Raw genomic sequence first — 22933 nt, forward strand, 5'->3', positions numbered from 1 at the left:
AACTTAAAGTCTTCTAATCACATGTTATTGACCCTTCTTACTAATAGACTATAAAGCTGCTTCTACAGCCTTAAAACAGACTGGTTTACAACTAGTGTATGGTTGTCTATGATAGATATTATTACATAAGAAGTATACAAGATGTGTGACTGATAAAACACCAATTGCTCAAATTGAGGCCTGAGTATACTGAAGTCAACATGTAAAGTCCAAGTTGTGGCCCAAGTACCCCAAGTACCCCAAGTATATAGACTTGGGTCAAGTCCGTGTACTTGGGACCAAGTACACAGACTTGGGGCCAAGTACACGGACTTGAGTCCAAGTACACGGACTTGAGGCCAAGTACACGGACTTGAGGCCAAGTACACGGACTTGAGTCCAAGTACATGAACTTGGGCCCAAGTATGGGTCCAAGTCCGTGACGTTTTCCTGATGTATCGCCCAGGCTGAAAGACGACGTTAAAGACGTCCATCGTGTTCTCGGCAATCTTGACGTATTTGTGATTCCCCTCTTCCTCTACGTCAATGCCGTACGCCACACGCATGATAATTGCTCCAATTAGACTGATAAGTCAATGAGGTGTGAAGAGCTGGTAGAAGATACGTGGGTCAGACGTACGTACTGTCTTCCATGCTCCGCAAATCCACTAGGGTCCCGAAGTAACTTGAGCAAGTACTTCTTCGTCTCGAGCTCTTGTACCGGGCGGAAACGGGGAATGGCGGCCAAATTCATGCACTGGTGGAACGCGCTCCTTGTCTTCCGCCACTGCGGCCCATACGCCATCATCGAAAACAGCCAGCCGAACCCGGTGCTACAATGAAGTGGAATTTCAAATTAAATGACAAGACGTGTGAACTTCGCGAAGAACACACATTTGTGCCATGAGAGCCAAGTGCCGATCGGAGTAGATCGAAGAACGTTTCTCAAGCAAGTCTATGGACGCTTCATGACTTCCGAGGATGATCATGGGCGTGCCCAGTGCGTCCAGGTACACAATGTCGCCTGCGCGAGATGAATGCATTGATGTCAGCAGCGACAGCGGGAAGAATCGCTTAGATGTTGAAGACACACCATATGTCGCATTTAGGTCACGGTATGCGGTCTCAGGGTTATCCCCAGAGGGTATGTCGAGTACATTACCAATGAAGGGGAGCACAGGGGGTCCAGGAGGTAGCGGGAGATGGCGATAAGCGGACAGTGGAGAACGTAGTCTCTGCCATAGCAAAAATGCAGAGCAAGCGGCCAAAGTAACGGCGACCCAGCCAGTACTGCTATCGAAAGCCATGATGGAGGAAAAAGCAATTGAGGGCACAGAGCAGCGTCATGAGGGATGTTAGCGAGTTTTATGTGAAACCTGGAGGCGATTTATGCCGGCATAGTGGGGTGCCTCGGATTTGGGGCTCCATTCACACACGGGCGATCCTCTCTAGATCCGTATGCCTAGATATCCTCAAATGGCATAATCCGATGCGTATATGTCTGACCCGAAGCCGTGCCGCACGGGCTGAGGCAGCAAATAGCTTTCAGGTGCTGGAGGGTCCAATTGCGAGCTATGACATGGGGGGCCAAGGAATAACCCCCACGACAGGGAGCAATATCTGCTGCCGAGGCTATGCGCAAGGCGTACGGTGACAATATCACCTGCACACAGATGATGATCGTAGATGAAATAATGCCAAAGTATCGAGAATAGAGCGTACCTTTTGTGCACCTGACGAGAGTTAGAATATTTGGGAAGTGTGAAGATATAATATAGCTCTCTTGACCCCTCAATGCTCACCCTCGAGTATCGGTAGCTATACTCGAGCCCGCATTAACGACAACGAGGGCGATCTCACATTGTGTCAAAGAGGAAGATGACTTCCATGCAGTGGAGGCGCTTAGGGTCAGTTCGCGTTGACGTGGCCATGTAGACGCCGAATTACAGTACGACAGCGGTGGTCCGTGACTCTACTACTACTTTGTCCCCATGTTCTCCTTACCCCATATATAACTTGCGGCACTACCCGCCGCACACGGCCTACGCTCCCGGGCCTCCGTGGACCGTCACATCCTATATGCATGCCTACTCAACCACACGTCAAGACAGAACCTGTGTAACCCTTGAAACATAGCTCAATAGGGTATTCTCGCTCTGTCCGATCCGCGATCCCTTATCGGCCTGTCGCGCCAGGCCAGCAAGTGCCATCATATCCGCCTCGTCGCCCATCGCATGGGATCCTCCTGCAAGACATTCCCAAGATCAGAACGATTCTGCGCAGTCCGACTGAATAAGCGTCTCCGCTTGTCGTGACCGGACTCGCACTCTGAACTCGAGGCCCTCCGGGTGTCTAGATTGTCCAGCTTTGACAACTCTTCTGTCAAGTCAAAGCACAAATGCGGGACTTACGATACGATCCTATGCGCCATATTCCCCTTGGGCAGGATGTCTTGTGTGTGCAACAGGAACGCGATTGTGATGAACAGGGATGATTGCGCCAAATGGCGCCCAGGACAACTCCTACAGGACACATCGCGTCAGAATGAACAGGTTTCGAGGCTTGGCAGGGCAATCCTTCTCCCGTAACCGTATACCAACAGCTGGGGGTCGAGGATGTCGCTTCTGAGCTGGCCTTCCTGATTCAGGAATCGTTCGGGCATGAACTTCTCTGCACGGCAGGGAATCGGATGTTTTCGATTGGAGAAAAGTCGATGGAATGGGGAAGCAAAAGGCAATCGCCCGTCGTTTTTCAATGACTTTTGTCCAGAGATGCCACATATCTACGGATTGTTTACCTCGCGCGTCCCCTTTTCAGAGACTTTTCTCCAGCTGGAAATATCCGAATCCCTGCCGTGCTGGGTCGACGAAGTGCTCCGAGTTTCGAGTGATGGCCCTATTTGGGTCATAGTGCAACTTCAAATTCGTTTCAGTACGACTCATGGGCACATTACCATGTACAAGGGATGAGTAGGGACCCTGCCGGGATCCTGTATCCACGATATTCGTCCTCCTGAAGCGACGCATGCCAGAATCCGAAGGGAGTAATGGGCCTCCATCTAAGGCACTCTAATATAATAGCTTCGACATATGGCAGAGATTCTCTGTCGCTGAAGTGGGGGAGTCTTTCGCTCCCTATGACCTCGTCGAGTTTGGCTTGTGCTTTTGATTGCGCTTCCGGGTGCAGGACCATAGCGAGGATGTATAGGAAGAGAACGGACCTGATCTGCGAAGTCCTCGTTTGCATGAGACTATCGACGCCCGTTTAGGGGACATACAGTGTCAGAGCCAGCTAGGCAGAGTGTCAACACGAGGCCATTTACGAGACATCGAACGGGCATACCGCTGTAGATAATTCCTGTTGCCTCCCTTGATAATTAGTCAGGTTCCCCTTCCGCTTGTGCCTGTTGCACCAAGGAGGAGGCGAGACTCGAAAGGTATTCTCCAGAGCGCTGTATGGAATGTTAGGCATCGTACTGGAGGGACGTGTATGCAGTGTGGTACCATATTCTTCGACGTAACGTCGAATGGCTTGTGCAGACCGGTGCTGAATATTTCCTTGAAGTCAGCCGCATCTTTTTGGAAATTTGCACCCGGGAACCAGACAGGGACGTACCGCAGAAAAGGGAACGACTCGACAAGATAGCTGCCGGGGGCATATATCATTTCGAAAGCTTTGGCGAGATTGTCTTCAAGCATGACGAGCTCATCCCTGGAGTATCCACTTCGATGCCGAATGTGATTTTCATCACGGACGCACTTGAGTACCTGGATGGTGCTGTTCCAAGCCAATCAGCACACCATGCGTCAAGAACGAAAAGCACTTGAGAAAGCTTACAGTCGAATGTGCTCGACCACGTCATCTGGACTGGCTGTGAGTCTCTTGAGCAGCTTATGTGTCTCTTGTAGCAGAACAGGGCGGAACTGAGACACCGCGTCAGAGTTGAAGCGCTGATACAGAGCCCGCCTGATGTTGCGCCAGAACGACCCATATGGCATCACGGTCAGGGCCCAGGTGAAGCCGGTCCCAGACCCTCTCAGTAAGCCATGATATGATAGCCTGGCAAGGAATACACGATGCACAGTTCCCCCATTACCGTACGTGGCCTGTCCGAATAGTTTGCCGATCGCTTCTCGAGTAAGTCGGACACCGCTGCGTACGATCCGAGAATGATCATATGTCGGCCTAGGACATTGAGATATACGATGTCGCGTAATATGTCCACCATGATTCAGGGGCATGCAAGTGGCGAGGGAAGGGGACGACATACCATATCGATCCGTAAGATGACGGTATAACTTGAGGTCCGGCACCTGTGGAGTGTCGAACAGGTTTCCACAAGTGGCAGAGGGGTAGGCCCAGGGGGTAAGGGAAGACTCTGACGGCGGCCATAGAACTGCCTGACTCCTATGAGTAGCGAGATTATTGCGAGTGCGATGGAGACAGCATTGGGTGCAGACACTGTGCAGGAGCGTTCAGCACGCGCGAGTGGTCCGGTGCTAGATAAGTACTTCCAAGAGCGTTCAAGCACGAAGGTTTGAATGTTGCTATATCGAGTACCGTGCTTGTGATTGTACTTAAGCTCGACACTGGATACCAACGATCGTGGACACAAGGACTGGGGCGAAAAGATAGTGCTCACACCATTGAGGACGTCCGCGGACCTGGATAAACGCCTTGTAGGTGCATTGGATACTCCCGCTAGTTGATAGTCGGATTCCGCTTGCCATGGAACCTTCCCTCCGCGAAAGCGGAGAATCGCGGAGTGGAGTACAGACATGGTACCGAGTATGCCTGGACGGGAGACGAAGTCTCCCACGTGCTACATCCGCGTGGGCGCGGCGACGTGCTCTGTGGGGTTCTGTACGCTATGTATCGGCAGCGCGTCGATCTGCAACTGACGGGGGTACACACCTGATCTAGGCAGTGGACCGTGTCGCTGCAATCCTGCTGGAAGTAGGTGGGGGGCCAGTCATCTGCCGTGATCGCACGTCATGTCCAATGGTCACCTAGAGTTTAAGAGACCCAATCTAAACTCCTTGGAGGAGGTGACCTTCAATGCACCTCGTGTTGCAAATGAGAATGAGGCGTCTCAGCGCTCTGAGCAGCCACGCAACGACCGAGAGGAAGGGTACCACAGCAACCAATGATAGATTGATACAAGCAAGGAGACTTGGATTCGATACAGTGCGCATTGTTACGACTTCTTCTGTCCTTCTCGTACACCCTTGTGTTGTTGTACATGTCTATGCCTTGATGGCCCCGACCTCGTACAGGTAGGTGCCCAAAACTTTGCTCTGCGTAGAGAGTGTCAGTCGTGATCTAGGCAATCTCGGCAATAACATGCAAAAGGGACTACTCACCCCTTCGATGAAGTTCGACCTGTCAAGCTTCTCGTTCGTCGAGCTGAAAGACAAGGACTATCAGCCCCGCACCATCGTGCAGATTGGTCAAACTCACTGAGCCCCATCATCTCCCCTGCCCATCGGCAGCAACAACACGTTCACGCCCAAGCTCTCGGCAAACGTTAGCGTGACCGGGATCGAGCCGCCCTCACGCGTGAGGTCCGGGTCGCGCCTGTAGACCGCCTGCGTCGCGCGGCGCGCGGCCTCATAGTTCCAGTGCTTGTAGTCCGCGACCCACGGCCGTCCATCGTGCAGGTTCTCGATCTTGAGCTTATTCTTGCTGTTCAGCTTGGCGAACTCCTGCTCGACGTACTGAATGACGAGCGGTTCGATCAGCTCTGGGGTCTGCGGAGGGACAATCCTGTACAAGTAGTCTCGAGGTGAGTACGATGATCGTATCTTAGCAGATCCGTCTGATAGGGATAGAGAGGGGGTCGGCTCACCGGATAGAGAATTTTCCGGAGACGGAGGCGGGGATGACAGTCTTGGCGCCTGGACCGTAGAACGCACCCTCGATGCCGTGCAACGAGAGAGAGGGCATGCGCATGCGACCCATGATCACCGTCACCTTGTCGTCCGAGAGGGTGATAGGGGCTCCGACGGCATCATTGACGTCCTCGACGGAGTAGTCGAGCTTCTCGTAGATCGCGCTGCCCGGCCAATTCAGCACGCATGAACAGGAATCACGTAGGAGTCTGCTCACCGTTCCTCTTCATCGGCAGCCGAGACTAGGTCTTCGACGCCTGGTACGAGGATCGTCCCGTCAGGCGCTACGAGCTTGCTCATCAACAGGACCAGGTCCGTCATCGGCTCGTGCACCATCCTCCCAAACACGCCCGAGTGCAGGTCCCTCGTCGGGCCAGACACTGTCAGCTTGAAGTACACGAGCCCCCTCAGCCCGTACGTAATACAGGGCGTGCGCGAGTTCAGCCAGTAGTTGTCCGAGATGCACACGCAGTCGACTCCGCCGAAGAAGCCGTCGTTGCCCCTGGCAGTCTCGGATTTGATCAGGTCGTCGAGACCTTCGGAGCCATTCTCTTCCATGCCCTCGAAGCAGAAGCGCAAGTTGACGGGGAGGGGGAGGCCGAGCGTCTTGTGCGCCTCGAGGACGTTGAGCCAGCCGAGAATGGGGCCCTTGTCGTCGGTCGAGCCGCGGCCGATGAGGCGACCTGTCTTCTCGTCGACGACGAGCTTGAAGGGCTCTGTGTCCCAGCCGTCGCTCTTCTCTGCCTGTGGGACAACGTTCATGTTAGCTGGTCGCGCATGAGGAACTCTGAGTGTACCAGCGGGCGTCGCGACAGCTAGTGACTGCAAATTTGAACGGGAATCTCCACGTATGCAATTTCCAGCCCGTATGGTGCGACGAAGCTCAACGATTGCAGAGCCTACCCTGCAAGACTCTGGCTGGCGAGAGAACACGTGCCAACACTTGACATAGCATCAAGTCTACGGGCTGAGATGCTAGGCCGTATGCGTCCGTGCACTCTGCACTCGTGTATCTCTTGGTGTGCGCACATGAGCTAGCCTGTCCTCTGCCCGAAAGCATACTGCGTCCAGGGGAATACCAATCCAATCTCGCAAGCATAGGCCCAAGACCCTCACGCCAAAACCTAGACTGCAACACTCACCGGCTGTACATCATAATGCCCGTACACAAGCACCGTCTTCTTCTTTGGGTCGTCGCCAATCCTGCCCAAGATCGCAGGTGGCAGCGGCAGCTCCTCGCCATCCATGACATGCTTGCCGAGATCGACAAGGCTCGTCGTGACACCAAGGCTCTTCAGCTGGCCATCCAGCCATGCAGACATCTTGAAGACATCCGGGCGATGCGCGCCATTCCCACTCACACTGTAGAGCGTAGCGATGTGAGCTTGCGCCAAGGACTTTATCGTGCGGCAACAGCACGAGCATTGGGAAGACAAAGAGGACGCCTCACCTGGGGATAGCGACGGCTTCGCCAAGACGAGCAATGAACTTGTTTGCATTGTCGTCGATGAACTTGATGAACTCTGCGGGGGCCGCCATGATATGGGTGTCGAGGTCGAGATGAGCGATCGGCAGCAGGGGAGAGCAGATCATTCAAGTAGGCATGCCGCCATCCGGCACGGACACCCTCCCTGCATCTTATCTAATCTCTGGTCGAAGGGCCCACTGGCAGGATGTCCTCTCGTTCGTCTTCTACCATGGGCTTCATGTCGGCCGTCGACGGTACAGGTGTGCGGTCGATATGTTGTCATGGGTTGAACGCGTCATAGACAAAGTGTCTGGTCGCGCGTTACCTCAACCCTCCTATGCTAGCTGAAATGTGTGGATGAGCGGGAAGGCGTTGGCGCATGTGGTCTTGGACAAGGAAGTGTCGATATTGAATGTTTCCCAAACATACTACATATGATAGAAAAGCGGTGGAAGAGGGCCTAAGTTGAAGATCTCTTCGTGCGGTTCCCATAAGCTACAGGTTCCGGGTACGTACGTTTCGCGCTCATTGGAGTCGTCTGGAGCTCACATAGGCAATACCAGACATTTAGCGCACTCTACATCTCCTTACCTGAGCGGGGGACTACGATATCCACTGGGACGTTCGTAGACCCGCGGCTGTATCAGACGGACCGGGCAGTACGGATATCTACTCATCAAGACCACTTCCTATCATGTGCAGGGAAATCGCCCACGATATCCTAGAACCTAGGCTATGTCATTAGGTATGGACGTCGGTACGTGTCTAATTGGCCACGTCTCGTCTCGCCATAGGGTCATTGACGCGAGGCGTCTCGGCTCTCGTTACAGGATATGCCCTGGTGCTCATTTCACAGAGGATACACTCTTTATCACGCTAGCATCGATACCGCAAGCATTCGTCCTCGAGCCTCTAAGAGACAGGACTGGTGCGCCCAAGAAACAAGGGCTTACCTGGTCTGTGTTCTCGTGCACGAACGTAGAAATGCATACTGACCCTTGTTGTATGATTTTGTCGTAAGCTATCTGGAGCCTTTCTCATGCCTCATGCAATGTCAGACCACGATCGAGTGCAGCGGAAGAGCTTCTCGCCCACGCGGGTAGTGTGTAAGCTTTGAAACAAAGAGTAGCATGTATTGAATTACATTATGATGCTTCTTTCTGTGTCGACGTGCTATCTAGACGTGACTGGTCAACTAAGCTTGGAATATCACCGCACTCGATGATCACCAGATTTGCTTCCACAACTAAGCTCCGTTGGGTGTAGCGCACTCCGATATGGAGGTCTCGCGAACCTTGATGAGGTCAATTGCTGATTTTTGACGAACTGCGAACTTGATCCTACTGTCTCGTGCCATCGCCATATGAGCGTGTGTACTGTGTATATATCTGCAAAGGCGAAACGGTAGTGTATCTGAAGAGGGGAGCGGTGAATCGCAGCCCCGTCCAGGGAGATCGACGCTCAGTAGCACTGACCTAATTGAGTCCTTCAGCACGCTGCCAGTCCGCCAACATGCGACCATCAGATCGTGACGAACTCACAAGGGCCACAAAAGCTCTCACCTCACATCGCTCTAAACTTGCGAATGGCGGCGACAGCCACCGCCGTCGTCAACCCCTTGTTCCCAATGCGCATCCCCGTTGAACCATACTTGTACATCCACCCCACCGGCCACGACCCGTCCTCCTCCTGCGCCAACAGAAGCCGCTGGTAATCGAGCGTAGCCCGCACTCCCACCGACGCCGCTGCGATGACGCGCATTCCAAGAGACAGCGCGTCGCCCTCAGTCCCGCAGCGCTCCTGCACGCGCTCAACGAAGAGCTTGCCGAGCCGCTGGCGGACCGAGGGTGATACCGAAAGGAGGCGTGAGAGGAAGTAGAGGAAGGCGTCGCCAGTAGCGAAGTAGAGCGTGCCGTGTTCGTATGCGCGCGTTTGCAGCACGGATTGGACCCAGTCGAGGGCTTCGGGAAGTTCGTGGCCGCGGCCGTTCGCATAGAGAAAGGTGAGGACGTTGATGTTCACCACGGGGTCTATGTGGAGCATAAGCTCGAGATCAGAGTATGAGCGGGGATGCGTAGAGCTGCGTACCTATCCGAGGACGGGTACTGTCGAAGTACGTAGGCGCAAGCCCTTCCGAGGTCTTGATGGACAATATCTCGTCAACGATGTCGTCCTTCATCTGTTGTGGGAAGACACCAAGCGCAGTGCACGCAATGGATGTCGTGTTCAGGTCGTGGGGGAATGTTACCGTAGTATTGATAGTTCTTCCTGCACATCGATCAGCCCTATGCAAACGGTCCATGTAATCAGTCAAAACGTACCTCTCCAGAAGTTTGCAAGCTTCGATGGCGTGCCAATATTAGCTAAGCTCGCATCCCTGGTGACATCGAATATAAGGAGTTGGGCGTAGTTTTCCTCCAGCTTGACGCCCGAGTCGGTAACCGACCACATCTCCTGAGCATGACGGCGCAACCACCCTTCGGCATCAGCGAGCGCGTTCCGGGTGACTGCATTGAGCGAGCGAGACAGCTCGTCGACCGTCGTGAACGAGAAGCAAGCTCGGATTCCGGCGGAGGCGGCAGAAACGAGATTTTCCACCCTGTTGTCGATCAGCGCCGTGCGAGCCGGGACGAGTCGGGCAGAATCAAGGATATGCTTGAAGAAGCCAATGCTCGGCTTGCGCTGGGCGACGTCCGCCGAGGTGTAGATGTGGTCGAAGAGCGCCCAGACCTCCGGCTCCATCTTGCGCCGGAGCAGATCCCATTCCGTGCTCGACATATTTGCCATTCCGATGATGCGGACACCGGTGTGCTTCTTCAAGTCGCGCAAGAGGTCGAAGACGGAGGTGTTGAGACGCACGGACCGACGCGCACTCTTCAACGCGCGTGTGAAGTCTACTTCGAAAATGGAGAACTCGGCTGCGACGAGTTGTATGCATTCTTGCTCCGATATGTGGCCCTTCTCGTATTCAAACCAGATGGAAGACGAGAAGATGCGGCGCAGGAGCTTAGGGCGGACGGGGGTCATCGTGTTCGCAGACCAAGTGAATAGCACGCCGCCGAAGTCGACGATGATGCTCTCACAAGCCCTGTTCAAGTATGTGAATCAGCAACAACCCATAAGTCGAATGTATGGATTCAGAGGAATAGAGAAGGGTCGGGACTCACCTTCCGGACGTTTGCGAAGTAGAAGGCATTTGTGTAGCAACTGGCATGACGCGAGACAGACTATGGGGAGATTTACGCAGCGGCGTCCTGCAGGATCCGGGGGACCGCGTCCTATAAGTATGTCCTCAGCTATTGACGTCCAAGCCCAAAGACGGTCCAGCCGCGCTCCTCGTTGGAGACTTCAGTCAGCAGAGTCCGCTCAAGCAACGCAGTGGCGCATCAGGTTGGCGTCTTTTACCCTTTCACCGGTTGGAAGATCCCACAGCGAATTGCGATATGACTGCGAACAGCGCGCGCGGCTGGTGAGAGTTATCCGTCAGGACGAAACAACGTACCACTTTCAACACAACCGCTCGCGGATATGGACCGTCTATGCTCATTCGAGCTCGCCAGCTCGATCTTAGGGTCATACGTCTGCCAAGGTAATCGCGCAATCTGATGTTTAGCCCATTACGGCCATCCGGACTCGTACGGGGGTGGCTCTTTATCTGCAGCAGCATGAGGTAGCTTGCAGGTATAGTCCTGATTCAGACACAGACATTAGGCGAGAGGAGCGAAACTCTATCACATCGTGCAACTCTCGCGAGCAGCTACTATGAAGTGATCGTGCATGCCCTGCCCGCGTGCTGAGTGAATGCTAGTGGACAGCAGCTGAACTATCCACGTACCTGGTGCTATTTGTCGTGCCATGGTGCCGAGAAGTACGTCTTATAGTGCAAAAGTTTCGATGCGTAACGCGCATTCATAGCAGTAGGGCTAGTCGCATCCCAACTCCGAACCGAAAGCCATGACAGTTCGGGACCAAGTGTTCTTTCTGTGTACAGGCTGCAGGAAGGAGCGAGTTACAGACAAGCGCTCGCGGGCCGGTATTCCACAACTTCGTTCCGCTTCACCCGGTATGTACTTGTAGTCTACGTAGACGTCTTCCATGTACACAGTTGCTACCAGACTTGCCTACTGCATGACTTGGATACTTACCAGCGTAGAGCAAAGCTGAAATCGGGTAGAACGCTCGGAATCCGGTACTGAACGACCAGCGCAAGCCGGTCAAGTCAGCCGACGATTACCTCTTGTGCGCGCTGTTCTCGGATGCGATCCCTCCCAGGACAGCCATGACGGTGATGCATAGTTCTAGAAAAGCAGGATACATAAGCATGCCACATATCCTAGCACCCGATCAAGGGCTCATCTTACCTCCCCTTCAAGTTCTCGCCTAGCTATACTTCGATCGTGATCTCCACCTTCTCCGCAAGCGGCCGGAATCTCTCCTCGAGGCCCTTCCTAACAACCTGCAGGTCTACGTCAATCTCCTGCTCTTTCAGGCCATACAGCCTGCGGAACCTCAAGTCGAGTATCGAGAGTCTCAATCCAAGACCCGCGCGATGCGCGAGGGTCTTCTCGACGAGATCGCAGCTCTCCCAAAACTCGTCCTCCCACGCGACGCTCCAAAGAGCGATGACGTGATCCAGGCGCTGGCACGGTGGAGGGTCTGACTGTGCGAGGAGGTACGTGAAGAGGTCGTGGCACTTCCTGCCCACCCTCAGGAACGTGAGCTGCGGGAACGCCGACAGCAGCGCGGCCATGCGGGGGCCATCGAGGCACGTGGGGTACAGATTTGACGCGACGGAGATGTGGAGGCGTGAAACGGCGGGGGAGGCGAAGAGGTCGGCGAAGTCGCGGAAGATCTCTGTGCGGCGGTTGAGGACGCCGATCGTCTTCCACCCGACCTTGACCCTGCCGGATTCGTTCCGAAGGTTCGCGCCGAGGAGGTCGCAGGTGCACGTCCCGACGACGACGCGCAGGGAGCGCAGAGCCCAGGGTAGAGGGAGCTTGCGGAGAGCAGGAGGGAAATACGTCTCGCCGCCCTGCGCGAAGGTCTCCGAGTTGATTCGCACGATGGTTGTGTGAGGAATGATGAGACTAGACAGCACGTCACGAAGGGAGTAAGCTTGATAGTGCTCAAAGGTGAGGGTCTTCAGCTGGGGTAGGGAGACGGGGCGATGAGAGAGCTCCCCGGGCTCGCTAAGCGGTTCGGAACCCATCGAGAACTTTACCGAGAAGAGATATGGACATCGCCTCAGGAATGACGACAGATCGTGCAACGTGTACGTCTTCCCGTCTCCACGACAATCATCGCAGCAGCATCCGCCCACGTGCAGAGTCTGCAAGGATGGCACGGCGAGGCCGGGTACGAAGAACGCGGGTGACACCCGGAGGGTTTGAAGCCGTGGTAGGTCGAAGTCGGTGCACTGGAGCGCGCGGAGAGCATCTCTATACGACGGATTCAGAGGGTAAGCGGCTTTGTGAAAGATTTCGAGCTCCTGCAGGAGAGGCATCCCCGTTGCCAGCCAGCCATACAAGACCACGGCTTCGTCACCGCTGACGCGAACCTTGAGTCCTCCTATCTGGTTCAGGTGGGCCCCCAGGACCTCCGAGACGTGCGATGGGAGGCATAGAACGTTGAAGGAAAACTTGATAGGAGCCGATCGCTGTAAGAACGTTCGAAAGCGTTCGACCCCGGCCGGGTCCCCTCGAACAGCTGCCCGCGTTACGACAGGTATGCGAAGTAGGTCGGACCAGAACTCTGGGGTCCTCAGGGCGATGTACCGCCATTTGCGGCATACGGAGAGGAGACAGAGAGCCGTGCAAGATGTTGGTATGATGTGGGCGAACACCTCAATGAGAATCTCAGTCGGAAGAAAACGATGGATTGGTGCGAGATTGTTGTGCGCGCTTCGCTGAGCTCTGACGTAGCCCTTGTACACCTCTCGCTTGGAGGCCTGTCCGGGAAGCGTCTCCAACGGATGCGAATCATTCGCGGGTGCTTCAGGCCGGAGTTCTGAGACAGAATGTGCGTGCATCGTTGCTGGACCCGAAGTAGCTGCCATACTGGACTGCCTGATCACAAGGTTGAGCTATGCGTCTGATGCCCACTGAGCATATACTCACCTTGGCGTGAACGTTAGCAGCGAGTTTTGGAGGTCCCAAGGGAGACCGAAGTAGTATACTGTGGAGAGGGGCGAAACGGAAAAACGGAGAAAGTCGTTCAACGACAGACGTCAAGGACGACGACGGCGTGGTCTCCGCATTGTGAGCGTGTCGCATGGGAGGTGCTGTGCAAGATATCGCGGTTCGATGGGCATAGAGGTGTTCTTCCTGCATCCACACACTTAAGATATGTGCTATTGTGGTTCTGATCGCAGCTAGAGATACGCAGCGCAGAGTCAGTGACTTCAAAGGAACCAGGAATTGTTGCTGCGATCCAGAGGAGAGAGCGTGGCGCCCAGATGGAACTGGTGCAAGGGACACGGCAACTGCCGGTGATGGTCTCGGCTCAATCCGACGGCTGCACCTCCTTGTCCAGGCCTTCACGCTGCACACGAGTCGTCGGAGTCGCTAACCTCTGGTACTCTACGGCTACAAGACCCGGAACGAAGAAGGTCTCGGCATTGTCATCAGGGCGGAAACACTGGCTCAGTATCTCAAGCATGCGCTAACCCTGGACCAAGAGAACGCGGAAGGGAGTCTTGGGCTTCTGCGGACCCCCGTCTTCCAGTGCGCGATGTAGAGTAAGTCGTGAGTTGTCATTGTGCACATGTAACGCTACCCCAAAACCGCGATTACATCAATTCAGGTATCTATGATAATGGAGACTAACTGCCAGCGAAAGAAAGCGAACAACACGAAGCAAGAGCTCGACGTCCGTTTACTGGACACTCATATCACTGAACTCTACTCAGGTTCATCTAGCGGACGTCCTGTCCACATCTTCCATGATACAAACAAGCGACCAGTATCAGGCTTTCGCTGGATGCGTTGACACGGTCGTAAGCGTCGCCTACTCATTCAGTGTCTGTCTGGTACTTCACCGTCACTCTCAATGGAGGTCGCTTCCCACAGCCACGCTTCATTCGTCTCTGAAAATCTCTCCCGTCTGAGCATGCGGCACGCAATGCGAACTTCCATTCTATGCGAAGCTAGTGTTATATTCTTAGGCCAATTTTGAGAGGTACTTATACCCCTGGGCCCTGCGGCCATGGCTGCGCAAGTCATTTTCATCTTCACCACCCCAGACTTCGCGGCCATGTTTGAGTTGGTTATTCCCTGGCTTCTCTCCGTCGCATTTGCCTCTGCGTTTTGGAAGGTCCTACAGATCTCGTCGCGACGGAGAAGGCTGCCACTCCCCCCGAGCCCTCCATCGTACCCTATCATCGGCAACATATTCGACGTCCCTACAAAGGATATGCATGTCGCGTTTCGCGACATGAATGTCAAGTACGGTACGCCTGGTCACGTTTTTCTTCCTGCTCCGCTGGTTCTGAACCATATAAAGGCGACATTGTCTATCTCAATGTGTGCGGCCAGCCAATGATCGTCCTCGGCACGCACGAAGCAGCAACCGACCTACTGGAAAAGCGCTCGGCGAACTACTCGGGTCGCCTGTTCTCCGTCATGTCTATATTGCAAGTGCCCCAGTCGTCCGCGCCCATCTTTACCTCGGTGGCTCACAGATGGCAATATCTAGATCGGGTTGGGAGTGGCTCTTTTCAGTCGCAGACTACGGGACACAGTGGAGGAAAACGAGGCGACTCTTGCACGAGTACATGCATCCCAACGCGGTGAAGCAGTACCGTCCTATTCAGGAGCGTGAGGTCACCAAATACCTTGTGCGGCTCTTGGAACATCCGAAGGAATTCCTCCACCACGGTCGGCAGTAAGTTCCAGATATCTAGCTTCCAATCAACGTCCATACTTACAGGAGCCACCTTTAGCTTGTTCGGAGCAATCACCATCAGGGCGGGGTACGGCATCGATGTCGACACCGATAAGGAGATTGATTACCTTGAGATAGCCGAGAGGGCTATGGCGGCCTTTGCTGTGACATTCCTCCCTGGAAAGTATCTCGTCGAGTTGGTACCCATCCTACGCTATCTCCCCTCGTGCATTCCAGGGGGACACTTCAAGCGGGAGGCTGCTGAGTGGTCACCGATTGTTCGCAAGATGCGAGAAGTACCCTGGAATGCTGCTATGACCGCCCTGGTGAGTTGTAGCGGCACCCTCCCTTTCGTGAAGTAGCCCATGCGAGGTTCTGTACTGCGATAGCGCGAGGGCCGTGGCCTACCCTCGATGGCGAGCGGGCTCCTGGAACGTACTTCGGGTCTCGACCCAGAAGCCGCGGCCGAACAGGTGGAGTTCTCGAAGGATGCCGTCGCGGCGGCTTACACAGGTACGTTCTACGACCATGATTGGAAAGAGCATCCTGAAACGAGTGTCTGTTAGGTGGTGCTGATACCGTTCGTTCGTGCGCCCGATACTGTCAGAATGGTCTGCTGACAGTCCCTGTCCCAGACGCTCTCTACGCTGCAGAACATCTATGTTGCCATGGCATCGTTCCCTGAAGTGCAGAAACGCGCTCAAGCTGAACTCGACGCTGTAGTTGGGCCTCACCGTCTGCCAACTTTCTCAGACAAAGAAGATCTCCCTTATGTGACTGCACTCATCAAGGAATCGTTGCGCTGGAGACCAGTCTCCCCTCTTGCGTTGATCCACGTGTCGATGGAGGAAGATGAATACAAGGGGTTCTGTATCCCCAAGCGCTCCGCCATGGTATTCAATATCTGGTATGTGGCAAATTTCGTCTCGCTAGCGACTCGGACCCGACTCGGACGCTGAGTGAACATCACTAGGGCGTACACCCAAGACCCACGACTATATCCAGACCCGCAAGCATACAAGCCCGAGCGTTATCTCAGGGACGGCAAGATAGATCCTGACGTACAAGACCCTGCTGGAATTGCCTTCGGCTATGGGAGAAGGTGTGCACATAAGCGACGTTAGCTGTAACCGGTAGCGCGTATGCTTATCGTAGTGTTATCTCACAGGATCTGTCCAGGACGCCACTTTGCCGAGGCTTCCCTCTTTGCTGTCGTGTCAAAGCTCCTGCACACCATGTCGATTGAACCACCCCGTGATGAATCTGGTCAACCCATCGACCTCGCGAAGACGGTCAAGATGACTCACGGCATCATCTCGTGAGTTTCCCCTGTGATCACGGTCAAGTTCTGCTTTCGCTGATTGAGGGGTCAAGTTACCCGGAACCCTTTGAATGCATCATCAAGCCTCGTTCTCCGGAGGCAGAAACGCTGATTCGTAATGCGTGCAGCGAGGTTGAAGCGGCGAGTGCGTGATCTGGAATTCTCGAGCGTTGGCAAAGCAAGTAGGCTTGTGATAGCTTGAAGCGCGGTTGCCTTCACATAGTAGTCAGGTCGAATCACGGTGTCGTACCAATGCCCTCGATCGGTAGCATACCACTTCCCAGATGATATAGACGAGATGACGAGGTGCCTTACCGGCCGCAACGCCGACGGCATGCCTTCTCGCAAACTTTGCATCACATGAGACAGTCTTGTGGGGTTTGGCGTCTGGAGCTCATTGTCGAAGCGTGCTCCGAAGAAGGAAGCCTGCAGGGCCTGAGTACTTTCTCATGTCCTCTTTTCCCCCGAGCGTATGGAAGCGAAAGGAAGCTATGGTAAGGCCTCTTCGATTGGGCTCGTATAATTGGACGGCTCAGAACCCCTGCTGAGAGGTACGCCTTTCCTCAGAGCGTGGTTTCCTGACGTAAACTGATTCCTCTGGATGAAAGCTCTGCCTTTGAATGTTGGGCTGTATCCCACTCGACCAGCGCTCTCTTTGGACCGTCTTGAACCCTCTCCGACTCCGCCATAGATTGGGTCCTCACACATGACTGCACGATCCAGATAAAGCGAGATAAGGTCCAGCATCCTGGTATATAAAGCCCGGAGTTTCACCAGTTCTCCTCAACCCAAATCGCTCACAGCCATGGGAGACCTCCCTACTCTGATTATCATCGTTGTTGCTGTACTAGCTGCGCTCCTAGTGAGAGCTAGATGGTTTCGCCGTGCCGCTGCTTTTCCATTACCTCCTAGTCCTCCCGGCTACCCTATCATCGGTAACCTTCTTGATGTTCCGAAGCGGGATATGGAGCCAGCGTTCCGTGATTTAACTGCGAAGTATGGTACGTCCAATTCCCTCTGACATCTCCTGCTCTCCCTCATCCCATAGACAGGAGATATCGTCTATCTGAATGTTTGCGGCCAGTCGATGATTGTGCTCGGCACGCAAAAAGCCGCCATTGACTTGTTGGAGAAGCGCTCTTCCAACTACTCCGGCAGGCTCTTTTCGTCCATGGCTTCCCTGTAGGAACATACTTTTCGGAGGCAATGTATATCACTGACGTTGTGTTTGGCCTCAGGACAGGGTGGACGTGGCTATTCTCGGTCAATGGTTACGGCCCCCAGTGGAGGAAGACGAGACGCCTTTTTCATGAGTATATGCACCCAAACGCCGTTCTCCGCTACCGTCCAATTCAAGAACGGGAGGCCTGTAAATACCTACTTCGGGTTGTAGAAGATCCCAAGAATTTCCTTCACCATGGGCGACAGTGAGCCCCGGGACATTAGCGCAGTGCGGAATAGTGTCTAACCTTATCCTTTGCCTAGCTTATTTGGTGCCATAACTATCCGAGTGGGTTACGGCATTGATGTAGACGAGCACAAGGACACGGACTACCTAGGTATCGCAGAGACAGCTATGGCCACATTCTCTTTGGCCTTCCTTCCCGGAAAGTATCTGGTCGAGCCATTCCCAATCCTGCGATTCCTTCCATCTTTCATGCCTGGAGCGGGTTTCAAGCGGGAAGCCGCGGAATGGTACCCGATTGTCCGAAAGATGCGAGACCTACCATGGGAGGCTGCTATGTCTGCTTTGGTGAGTGATAGCTAGGAGCCTATCATTCGTTCGATAGCTGACGAAGTATCAACACCCTTGTCTCAGCGTGAGGGTTCCCCTGTGCCCTCGATGGCCAGTGGCTTGCTTGAGCGCATGTCTCATCTCGATGAAGAAGCTGCAGTTGAACAGGAGGAGTGGTCGAAGAATGCCATCGCATCTGCTTACGCCGGTATGTTGAGGTACTACACCTATCAGCAGCAACCCCGGCTGACGTATACCTCATCTAGGCGGTGCCGACACGGTGCATTGCCTTCTACCATACAGTAATGAGCGTAGACTGACTGCTACACGTTACAGACGCTCTCTACACTCCAGACATTTTACATTGCTATGGCCTCCTTCCCGCAATTCCAGAAACGTGCGCAGGCCGAACTCGATACCGTTGTCGGGCCACATCGCCTTCCCACGTTCGCAGACAAAGACAATCTTCCCTACGTAACTGCGGTCATCAAAGAGTGCTTCCGCTGGCGTCCCGTGGTGCCGCTTGCCCTCGTTCACTACTCAATAGAGGAAGACGAGTACGGCGGTTACCGTATTCCAGCGCGTTCTGCAGTGGTATGCAATCCATGGTATGCTTCTCCCCACGAGACCTTGAATATGTCATGGCTGAGTCTGTCGGTTCAACTACTAGGGCGTATGTCAGAGATCCAAGAATATACCAAGACCCGGAGGCATTCAACCCAGAGCGTTTCCTCAAAGATGGTAGACTAGATCATAACGTCCAAGATCCAGCTACCATAGTCTTCGGCTACGGACGAAGGTACGTCGCACGTCTCCTTCATACTACTACTCATTGAACTCATCGACAACACTCTTTGCAGGATTTGTCCGGGTCGTTACTTCGCCGAGGGATCCGTCTATGCGGCTGTGTCAAGGATCTTACATACCATGTCGATTGAAGCGCCCCTCGACGAGCACGGTCAGCCTATTTGCCTCGCCGACCGAGTGAAAATGACCCATGGTGTCATCTCGTGAGTATTTTCCGATCCTTAAGAGTCGGTCTTACACTGATACATGTGCGGCTTGTAGATATCCAGAGCCTTTCGACTGCGTCATCAAGCCTCGTTCTCCGGAAGCTGAGATGCTGATTCGTACATCTTGTAGCGAAGACGACCCGACAGCCGCCTAAAAGCGACTGCTAGCCATGAAGGAGGGCTAGTGGTTATGAAAGAGGAATAGTAGTCACGAAGGAGAGTAGACTTGCATTTGTGTGCTCTTTAAACCGAGCTGTGATGGTATCGAGGTTGATTATGCAACCCGCGAGTAGCACGGATGTCAAGACATTCCTTCTAGTTTGCGTCACCGTTGAACGTTGAACGTTGAACGCTAACTTTGACCAGTGATCGCGGTTCGAAACTGTATGCGAGAGTTTCCGGATAGCTGTCGATGCAGCGTGAGTCCGGCACGAATGCCAAGAGCACTCATGAACATGAAATAGATGGCTGGCGGCGACTGAGCTATAGTTCTATATCAGTCCCGCTGAGCCTGGGGTACTCGCAGTGGCACCCATGAGGTAGTGCTCTGACTTCATCCGAATGTGTGCAGTCTGACAGCCTGGCCACATAGTTTCTCGGTGCATTTTATAATAATATCATTAATCAGACAAGTCAAATCGTTCGATGACCCCAAACCAGTCATTTCCCTTCTGTTCCTTGGGCCCTAAGCACGCTTGACCCGCTTGAGTAGCAGCGGCATTTGGCTGCCCTGAATAGGTGCATTACGCAGGATTGGGCGCTGCACGATGGTGGACTTCTTTTGGATGTCCTCAGGAGGCACTGCGAGTTCAAATTCGAAAGCGCGCACGAGCGTGTACACCAAAGCCTTCATCCTGACAAGCACACCGTCGGTCCCGTTAGTCCGCCTCCGCGCTAGGAAGGCATAACAATACTGAAGACTTACTCGATCAGTGAGAAACGGTATCCGATGCACGCGCGGGGGCCACCAAGGAATGTAAGGAGGTGGCCCCATACGCCAGGAATGCTTGAGACCGCATCCGGGAGGTTGTCCCAACGTTCGGGCTTGAACTCGAATGCATCCTCGCCCCAGAGCTTCTTGGAGCGATTGATCGCCAGAATGGGAATAAAGATCGGGGTGCCCTTCGATATCCTGGATGGAAGAGAACGCATCCGTCAGCAGCTGCTAAGTGGCCGGGTGCTTTGCATCCTAAGTGAGGTCAACTGACTTGATGCTGCCAGTGTCCTGTATTTGTCCATACCGGTCGACGAAGGGTTCTCCGACGGGTATGACATCGTCAATGGTCGCCTCACGTGTCGTCGCCGGCACGGGTGCGTGTAAGCGCAGTGTCTCGCGGACGACGTTGTCAAGGTATGGAAGGTTATTGAGCTGATCCATCGTCGGGGTGTCCGTATCGAGCGTGTAGAGCTCCTCGCGAAGTTTCCTCTGGACTTCTGGGGCTTGCGTCAGAGCGTAGAGACACCACGTCGTCGCCGTCGACGTGGTCTCATGGCCGGCCACGAGGAAGCTATGAGAGCAACGAGAGACGAGACATCAGAACGCAGCAGAAGGCGGTAGAGCCTACAATCACGCACGTAGGCACCTCTGAAAAGCGCAATCGGACGTGATGTCAATACGAGCGCCTGGCGAGATGAGGACGCTACGTACGGGCGAGCACATCTTCGTCAGAGAGCCGCTGGTTCTCGGGGAGATCGGTCGCCATATTCGCCTTGAGGAGTAGAGTAAGCAAGTCGCGACCATGAGGCTTCTCCTTGCCTTCTGCTGCCTTGTGCAAGATCTCACCCTTCTTCTCCGCGATAAGTTCCATGCCGATGCGGCGCATGACGTCCTGAGCATGATCGAAACGCTTTGTCTGCTTGTCAGGCTGTTACGAAGCAGTCCCTGTGATCAGTCACCCTTCCTGTAGAGTCAGAGGTCGTCGATGATGCAACATACGATGATGCTGAAGATCGGGAAGAAGTTTCGCAGGATCATCATGAAAGTGATACGGGGCTGTGGGTCAAATAACTGATTGAATGCAGTTACGAGCGCGTTCTCCGGGACTTCAGCCTTCAGAGCATCAAAGCGGTAATTGAAACCTAGCAAAGTACGCGTCCATGTCAGGCATTGCTAGACGACTCAGCGGGGATCATACCGGCAAGACCAATCACGTCCAAAGTCATCTTGCTGATCTCCTTGATGACGTTAATCCGAGCTACGTCCTGGCTCTCAGATACCTCGTCGTTCCAGACATCACGGAGCTGTTTGTCAAGGATTCAGCAGCGCCTCTATATGTGAGGCCGTGTACTGACCTCAATGGATTTCTCGACAAAGATTTCGGTGAGTGCACGAATCTGCGCTGGACCGAAGGCGGGGTTCTGAAGGTAGGGGTTAGGACGGAGACACGTACATGACAGCGTGAGAAATGGTAATTATGTACCATGACGCGCCTCTGCACAGCAACAGAGCACCGTCAGCTATACGTTGAGGGTGATTGTTTTAGAAAGGAATAGACCTGTTGTCTATGCTGGTCGCCTGATGATTGACATCGCGGTGTGAGTCTATCGACTGCCAGAGAGAGAGCTGTCTACCAAGCTCACCTTCGGTGAACAAGACGCCTGGATCACGAACGATTTAGTTCAAATCGAAGCCATTCCGACGAACGTGTACTGACCCTTTCCAAGAATTCTAGCAAGGTTCCGGCGAGCTTGGGAGGGCTTCTGATATACAAACGAATGCGTCATGATGTGATTCAGTGCTCGCGTGTCCATAGTCCAAAGACGGTCCATCTGTGACAAGGTTTGGTATTAGTAGCGAGTGCAAATAGCTGCATGATCGGCCACATCGTACGTACGCCAAGGAAGCCCCTGTACATGATGGTGTGGCCATACTGGTCTGCCCATCGTTCCTGAGGAACCGAGTTGTCTTCGTCCATGATCTCCTTCATGTTTCCCCATATCAAACTCGGTGAAGGAGGACCAGGGAGGTTTCTGATTTCGCTAGTGAAGGGCCGGATGAAGAAAGCGCGGAGCCTCCATAACACTAGCCCCACAACGCCTAGGAGCGTATATAGGGCGGTTTGTCCGATGGATAACATGATGGTTAGCTCGTTGCATCAGGAAAACGTCACAGACTTGGACCCATACTTGGGCCCAAGTTCATGTACTTGGACTCAAGTCCGTGTACTTGGCCTCAAGTCCGTGTACTTGGCCCCAAGTCCATGTACTTGGTCCCAAGTACACGGACTTGACCCAAGTCTATATACTTGGGGTACTTGGGGTACTTGGGCCACAACTTGGACTTTACATGTTGACTTCAGTATACTCAGGCCTCAATTTGAGCAATTGGTGTTCTATCAGTCACACATCTTGTATACTTCTTATGTAATAATATCTATCATAGACATCCATACACTAGTTGTAAACCAGTCTGTTTTAAGGCCATAGAAGCAGCTTTATAGTCTATTAGAAGAAGGGCAATAACATGTGATAGAAGACTTTAAGTTGTTACAATGTGCTTGTTTCAGTAGTGATACAGAGGTACAATATCCAGATAATGCTCAAGAATAGTGGTATCAGTGGTGGATGTCCAAGTTCTGCTATGGTACAGGAGAGGATGGTGAAGAATTTCTCAGAGTCCAGCAAAGAGCGCTATATATGGTTGCT

General features: G+C 53.7%; 10 protein-coding genes across 10 annotated transcripts in view; 2 read left to right on the plus strand and 8 right to left on the minus strand.

Annotated features, from left to right (window-relative positions):
• Nucleotides 1-1022, minus strand: part of DICSQDRAFT_72464 (O-methylsterigmatocystin oxidoreductase) — a gene marked incomplete at both ends in the record, with an annotated part of 2988 nt that extends 1966 nt beyond the window's left edge. Inside the window, 3 exons of the mRNA XM_007371240.1 lie at nt 393-564; nt 624-812; nt 874-1022. Of these exons, the coding sequence (XP_007371302.1) occupies nt 393-564; nt 624-812; nt 874-1022 (510 nt within the window). The remainder of the gene's footprint in view (nt 1-392; nt 565-623; nt 813-873) is intronic.
• A 2333-nt stretch (nt 1023-3355) lies between these two features.
• Nucleotides 3356-3977, minus strand: DICSQDRAFT_175348 (uncharacterized protein; the record flags this gene model as incomplete). The annotated part of the gene is made up of 3 exons (XM_007371241.1): nt 3356-3430; nt 3483-3756; nt 3817-3977. The coding sequence occupies 3 exons, from the start codon at nt 3975-3977 to the stop codon at nt 3356-3358; spliced, it is 510 nt and encodes a 169-aa protein (XP_007371303.1).
• A 38-nt stretch (nt 3978-4015) lies between these two features.
• Nucleotides 4016-4207, minus strand: DICSQDRAFT_72425 (uncharacterized protein; the record flags this gene model as incomplete). The annotated part of the gene is made up of 1 exon (XM_007371242.1): nt 4016-4207. One exon carries the CDS (start codon nt 4205-4207, stop codon nt 4016-4018), a length of 192 nt encoding a protein of 63 aa, XP_007371304.1.
• A 909-nt stretch (nt 4208-5116) lies between these two features.
• DICSQDRAFT_184074 (CNDP dipeptidase) lies at nt 5117-7417 on the minus strand. Its single transcript, XM_007371243.1, has 7 exons — nt 7321-7417; nt 7013-7232; nt 6088-6614; nt 5828-6034; nt 5440-5745; nt 5343-5385; nt 5117-5276 (listed from the first exon to the last, which is right to left on the minus strand). Exons 1-7 carry the CDS (start codon nt 7407-7409, stop codon nt 5226-5228), a joined length of 1443 nt encoding a protein of 480 aa, XP_007371305.1. The 5' UTR covers nt 7410-7417; the 3' UTR covers nt 5117-5225.
• A 1484-nt stretch (nt 7418-8901) lies between these two features.
• On the minus strand, nt 8902-10428 carry DICSQDRAFT_72440 (HAD-like protein; the record flags this gene model as incomplete). The annotated part of the gene is made up of 3 exons (XM_007371244.1): nt 8902-9368; nt 9427-9602; nt 9656-10428. Coding segments are annotated over 3 exons (1416 nt in total), but the record flags the coding sequence as incomplete, so codon positions are not given.
• Nucleotides 10429-11333: 905 nt separating this feature from the next.
• On the minus strand, nt 11334-13685 carry DICSQDRAFT_141621 (uncharacterized protein). The gene is made up of 3 exons (XM_007371245.1): nt 13455-13685; nt 11700-13403; nt 11334-11636 (listed from the first exon to the last, which is right to left on the minus strand). The coding sequence occupies exon 2, from the start codon at nt 13391-13393 to the stop codon at nt 11723-11725; it is 1671 nt and encodes a 556-aa protein (XP_007371307.1). The 5' UTR covers nt 13394-13403; nt 13455-13685; the 3' UTR covers nt 11334-11636; nt 11700-11722.
• Nucleotides 13686-14351: 666 nt separating this feature from the next.
• DICSQDRAFT_150665 (uncharacterized protein) lies at nt 14352-14591 on the minus strand (the record flags this gene model as incomplete). Its single annotated transcript, XM_007371246.1, has 1 exon — nt 14352-14591. One exon carries the CDS (start codon nt 14589-14591, stop codon nt 14352-14354), a length of 240 nt encoding a protein of 79 aa, XP_007371308.1.
• DICSQDRAFT_72433 (cytochrome P450) lies at nt 14590-16693 on the plus strand (the record flags this gene model as incomplete). The annotated part of the gene is made up of 10 exons (XM_007371247.1): nt 14590-14785; nt 14839-14954; nt 15017-15219; nt 15278-15545; nt 15609-15732; nt 15786-15799; nt 15855-16126; nt 16193-16321; nt 16388-16537; nt 16594-16693. 10 exons carry the CDS (start codon nt 14590-14592, stop codon nt 16691-16693), a joined length of 1572 nt encoding a protein of 523 aa, XP_007371309.1.
• Nucleotides 16694-17345: 652 nt separating this feature from the next.
• Nucleotides 17346-19443, plus strand: DICSQDRAFT_130358 (cytochrome P450; the record flags this gene model as incomplete). The annotated part of the gene is made up of 9 exons (XM_007371248.1): nt 17346-17541; nt 17727-17967; nt 18026-18293; nt 18360-18483; nt 18542-18555; nt 18612-18883; nt 18946-19074; nt 19136-19285; nt 19344-19443. 9 exons carry the CDS (start codon nt 17346-17348, stop codon nt 19441-19443), a joined length of 1494 nt encoding a protein of 497 aa, XP_007371310.1.
• Nucleotides 19444-19889: 446 nt separating this feature from the next.
• DICSQDRAFT_184078 (cytochrome P450) lies at nt 19890-22215 on the minus strand (the record flags this gene model as incomplete). The annotated part of the gene is made up of 13 exons (XM_007371249.1): nt 19890-20142; nt 20214-20420; nt 20497-20796; nt 20864-20873; nt 20937-21153; nt 21225-21367; nt 21424-21529; nt 21581-21646; nt 21709-21720; nt 21784-21803; nt 21869-21886; nt 21943-22057; nt 22123-22215. 13 exons carry the CDS (start codon nt 22213-22215, stop codon nt 19974-19976), a joined length of 1476 nt encoding a protein of 491 aa, XP_007371311.1. The 3' UTR covers nt 19890-19973.
• Between the last annotated feature and the right edge of the window lie 718 nt (nt 22216-22933).

Source organism: Dichomitus squalens, assembly GCF_000275845.1.
Source record: "Dichomitus squalens LYAD-421 SS1 unplaced genomic scaffold DICSQscaffold_94, whole genome shotgun sequence".
NCBI lineage: Eukaryota > Fungi > Basidiomycota > Agaricomycetes > Polyporales > Polyporaceae > Dichomitus > Dichomitus squalens.

What these genes read in the sequence shown, in the direction of transcription:
- DICSQDRAFT_184074 (XM_007371243.1), bottom strand. Translation starts at nt 7,409, where the DNA reads ATGGCGGCCCCCGCAGAGTTCATCAAGTTCATCGACGACAATGCAAAC. An exon ending in TCCGGAAAATTCTCTATCCG is followed by an intron (nt 5,746 to 5,827) that starts GTGAGCCGACCC and finishes CTACTTGTACAG; the next exon opens with GATTGTCCCTCCGCAGACCC. An exon ending in GGTCGAACTTCATCGAAGGG is followed by an intron (nt 5,277 to 5,342) that starts GTGAGTAGTCCC and finishes CTCTCTACGCAG; the next exon opens with AGCAAAGTTTTGGGCACCTA.
- DICSQDRAFT_141621 (XM_007371245.1), bottom strand. Translation starts at nt 13,393, where the DNA reads ATGGCAGCTACTTCGGGTCCAGCAACGATGCACGCACATTCTGTCTCA.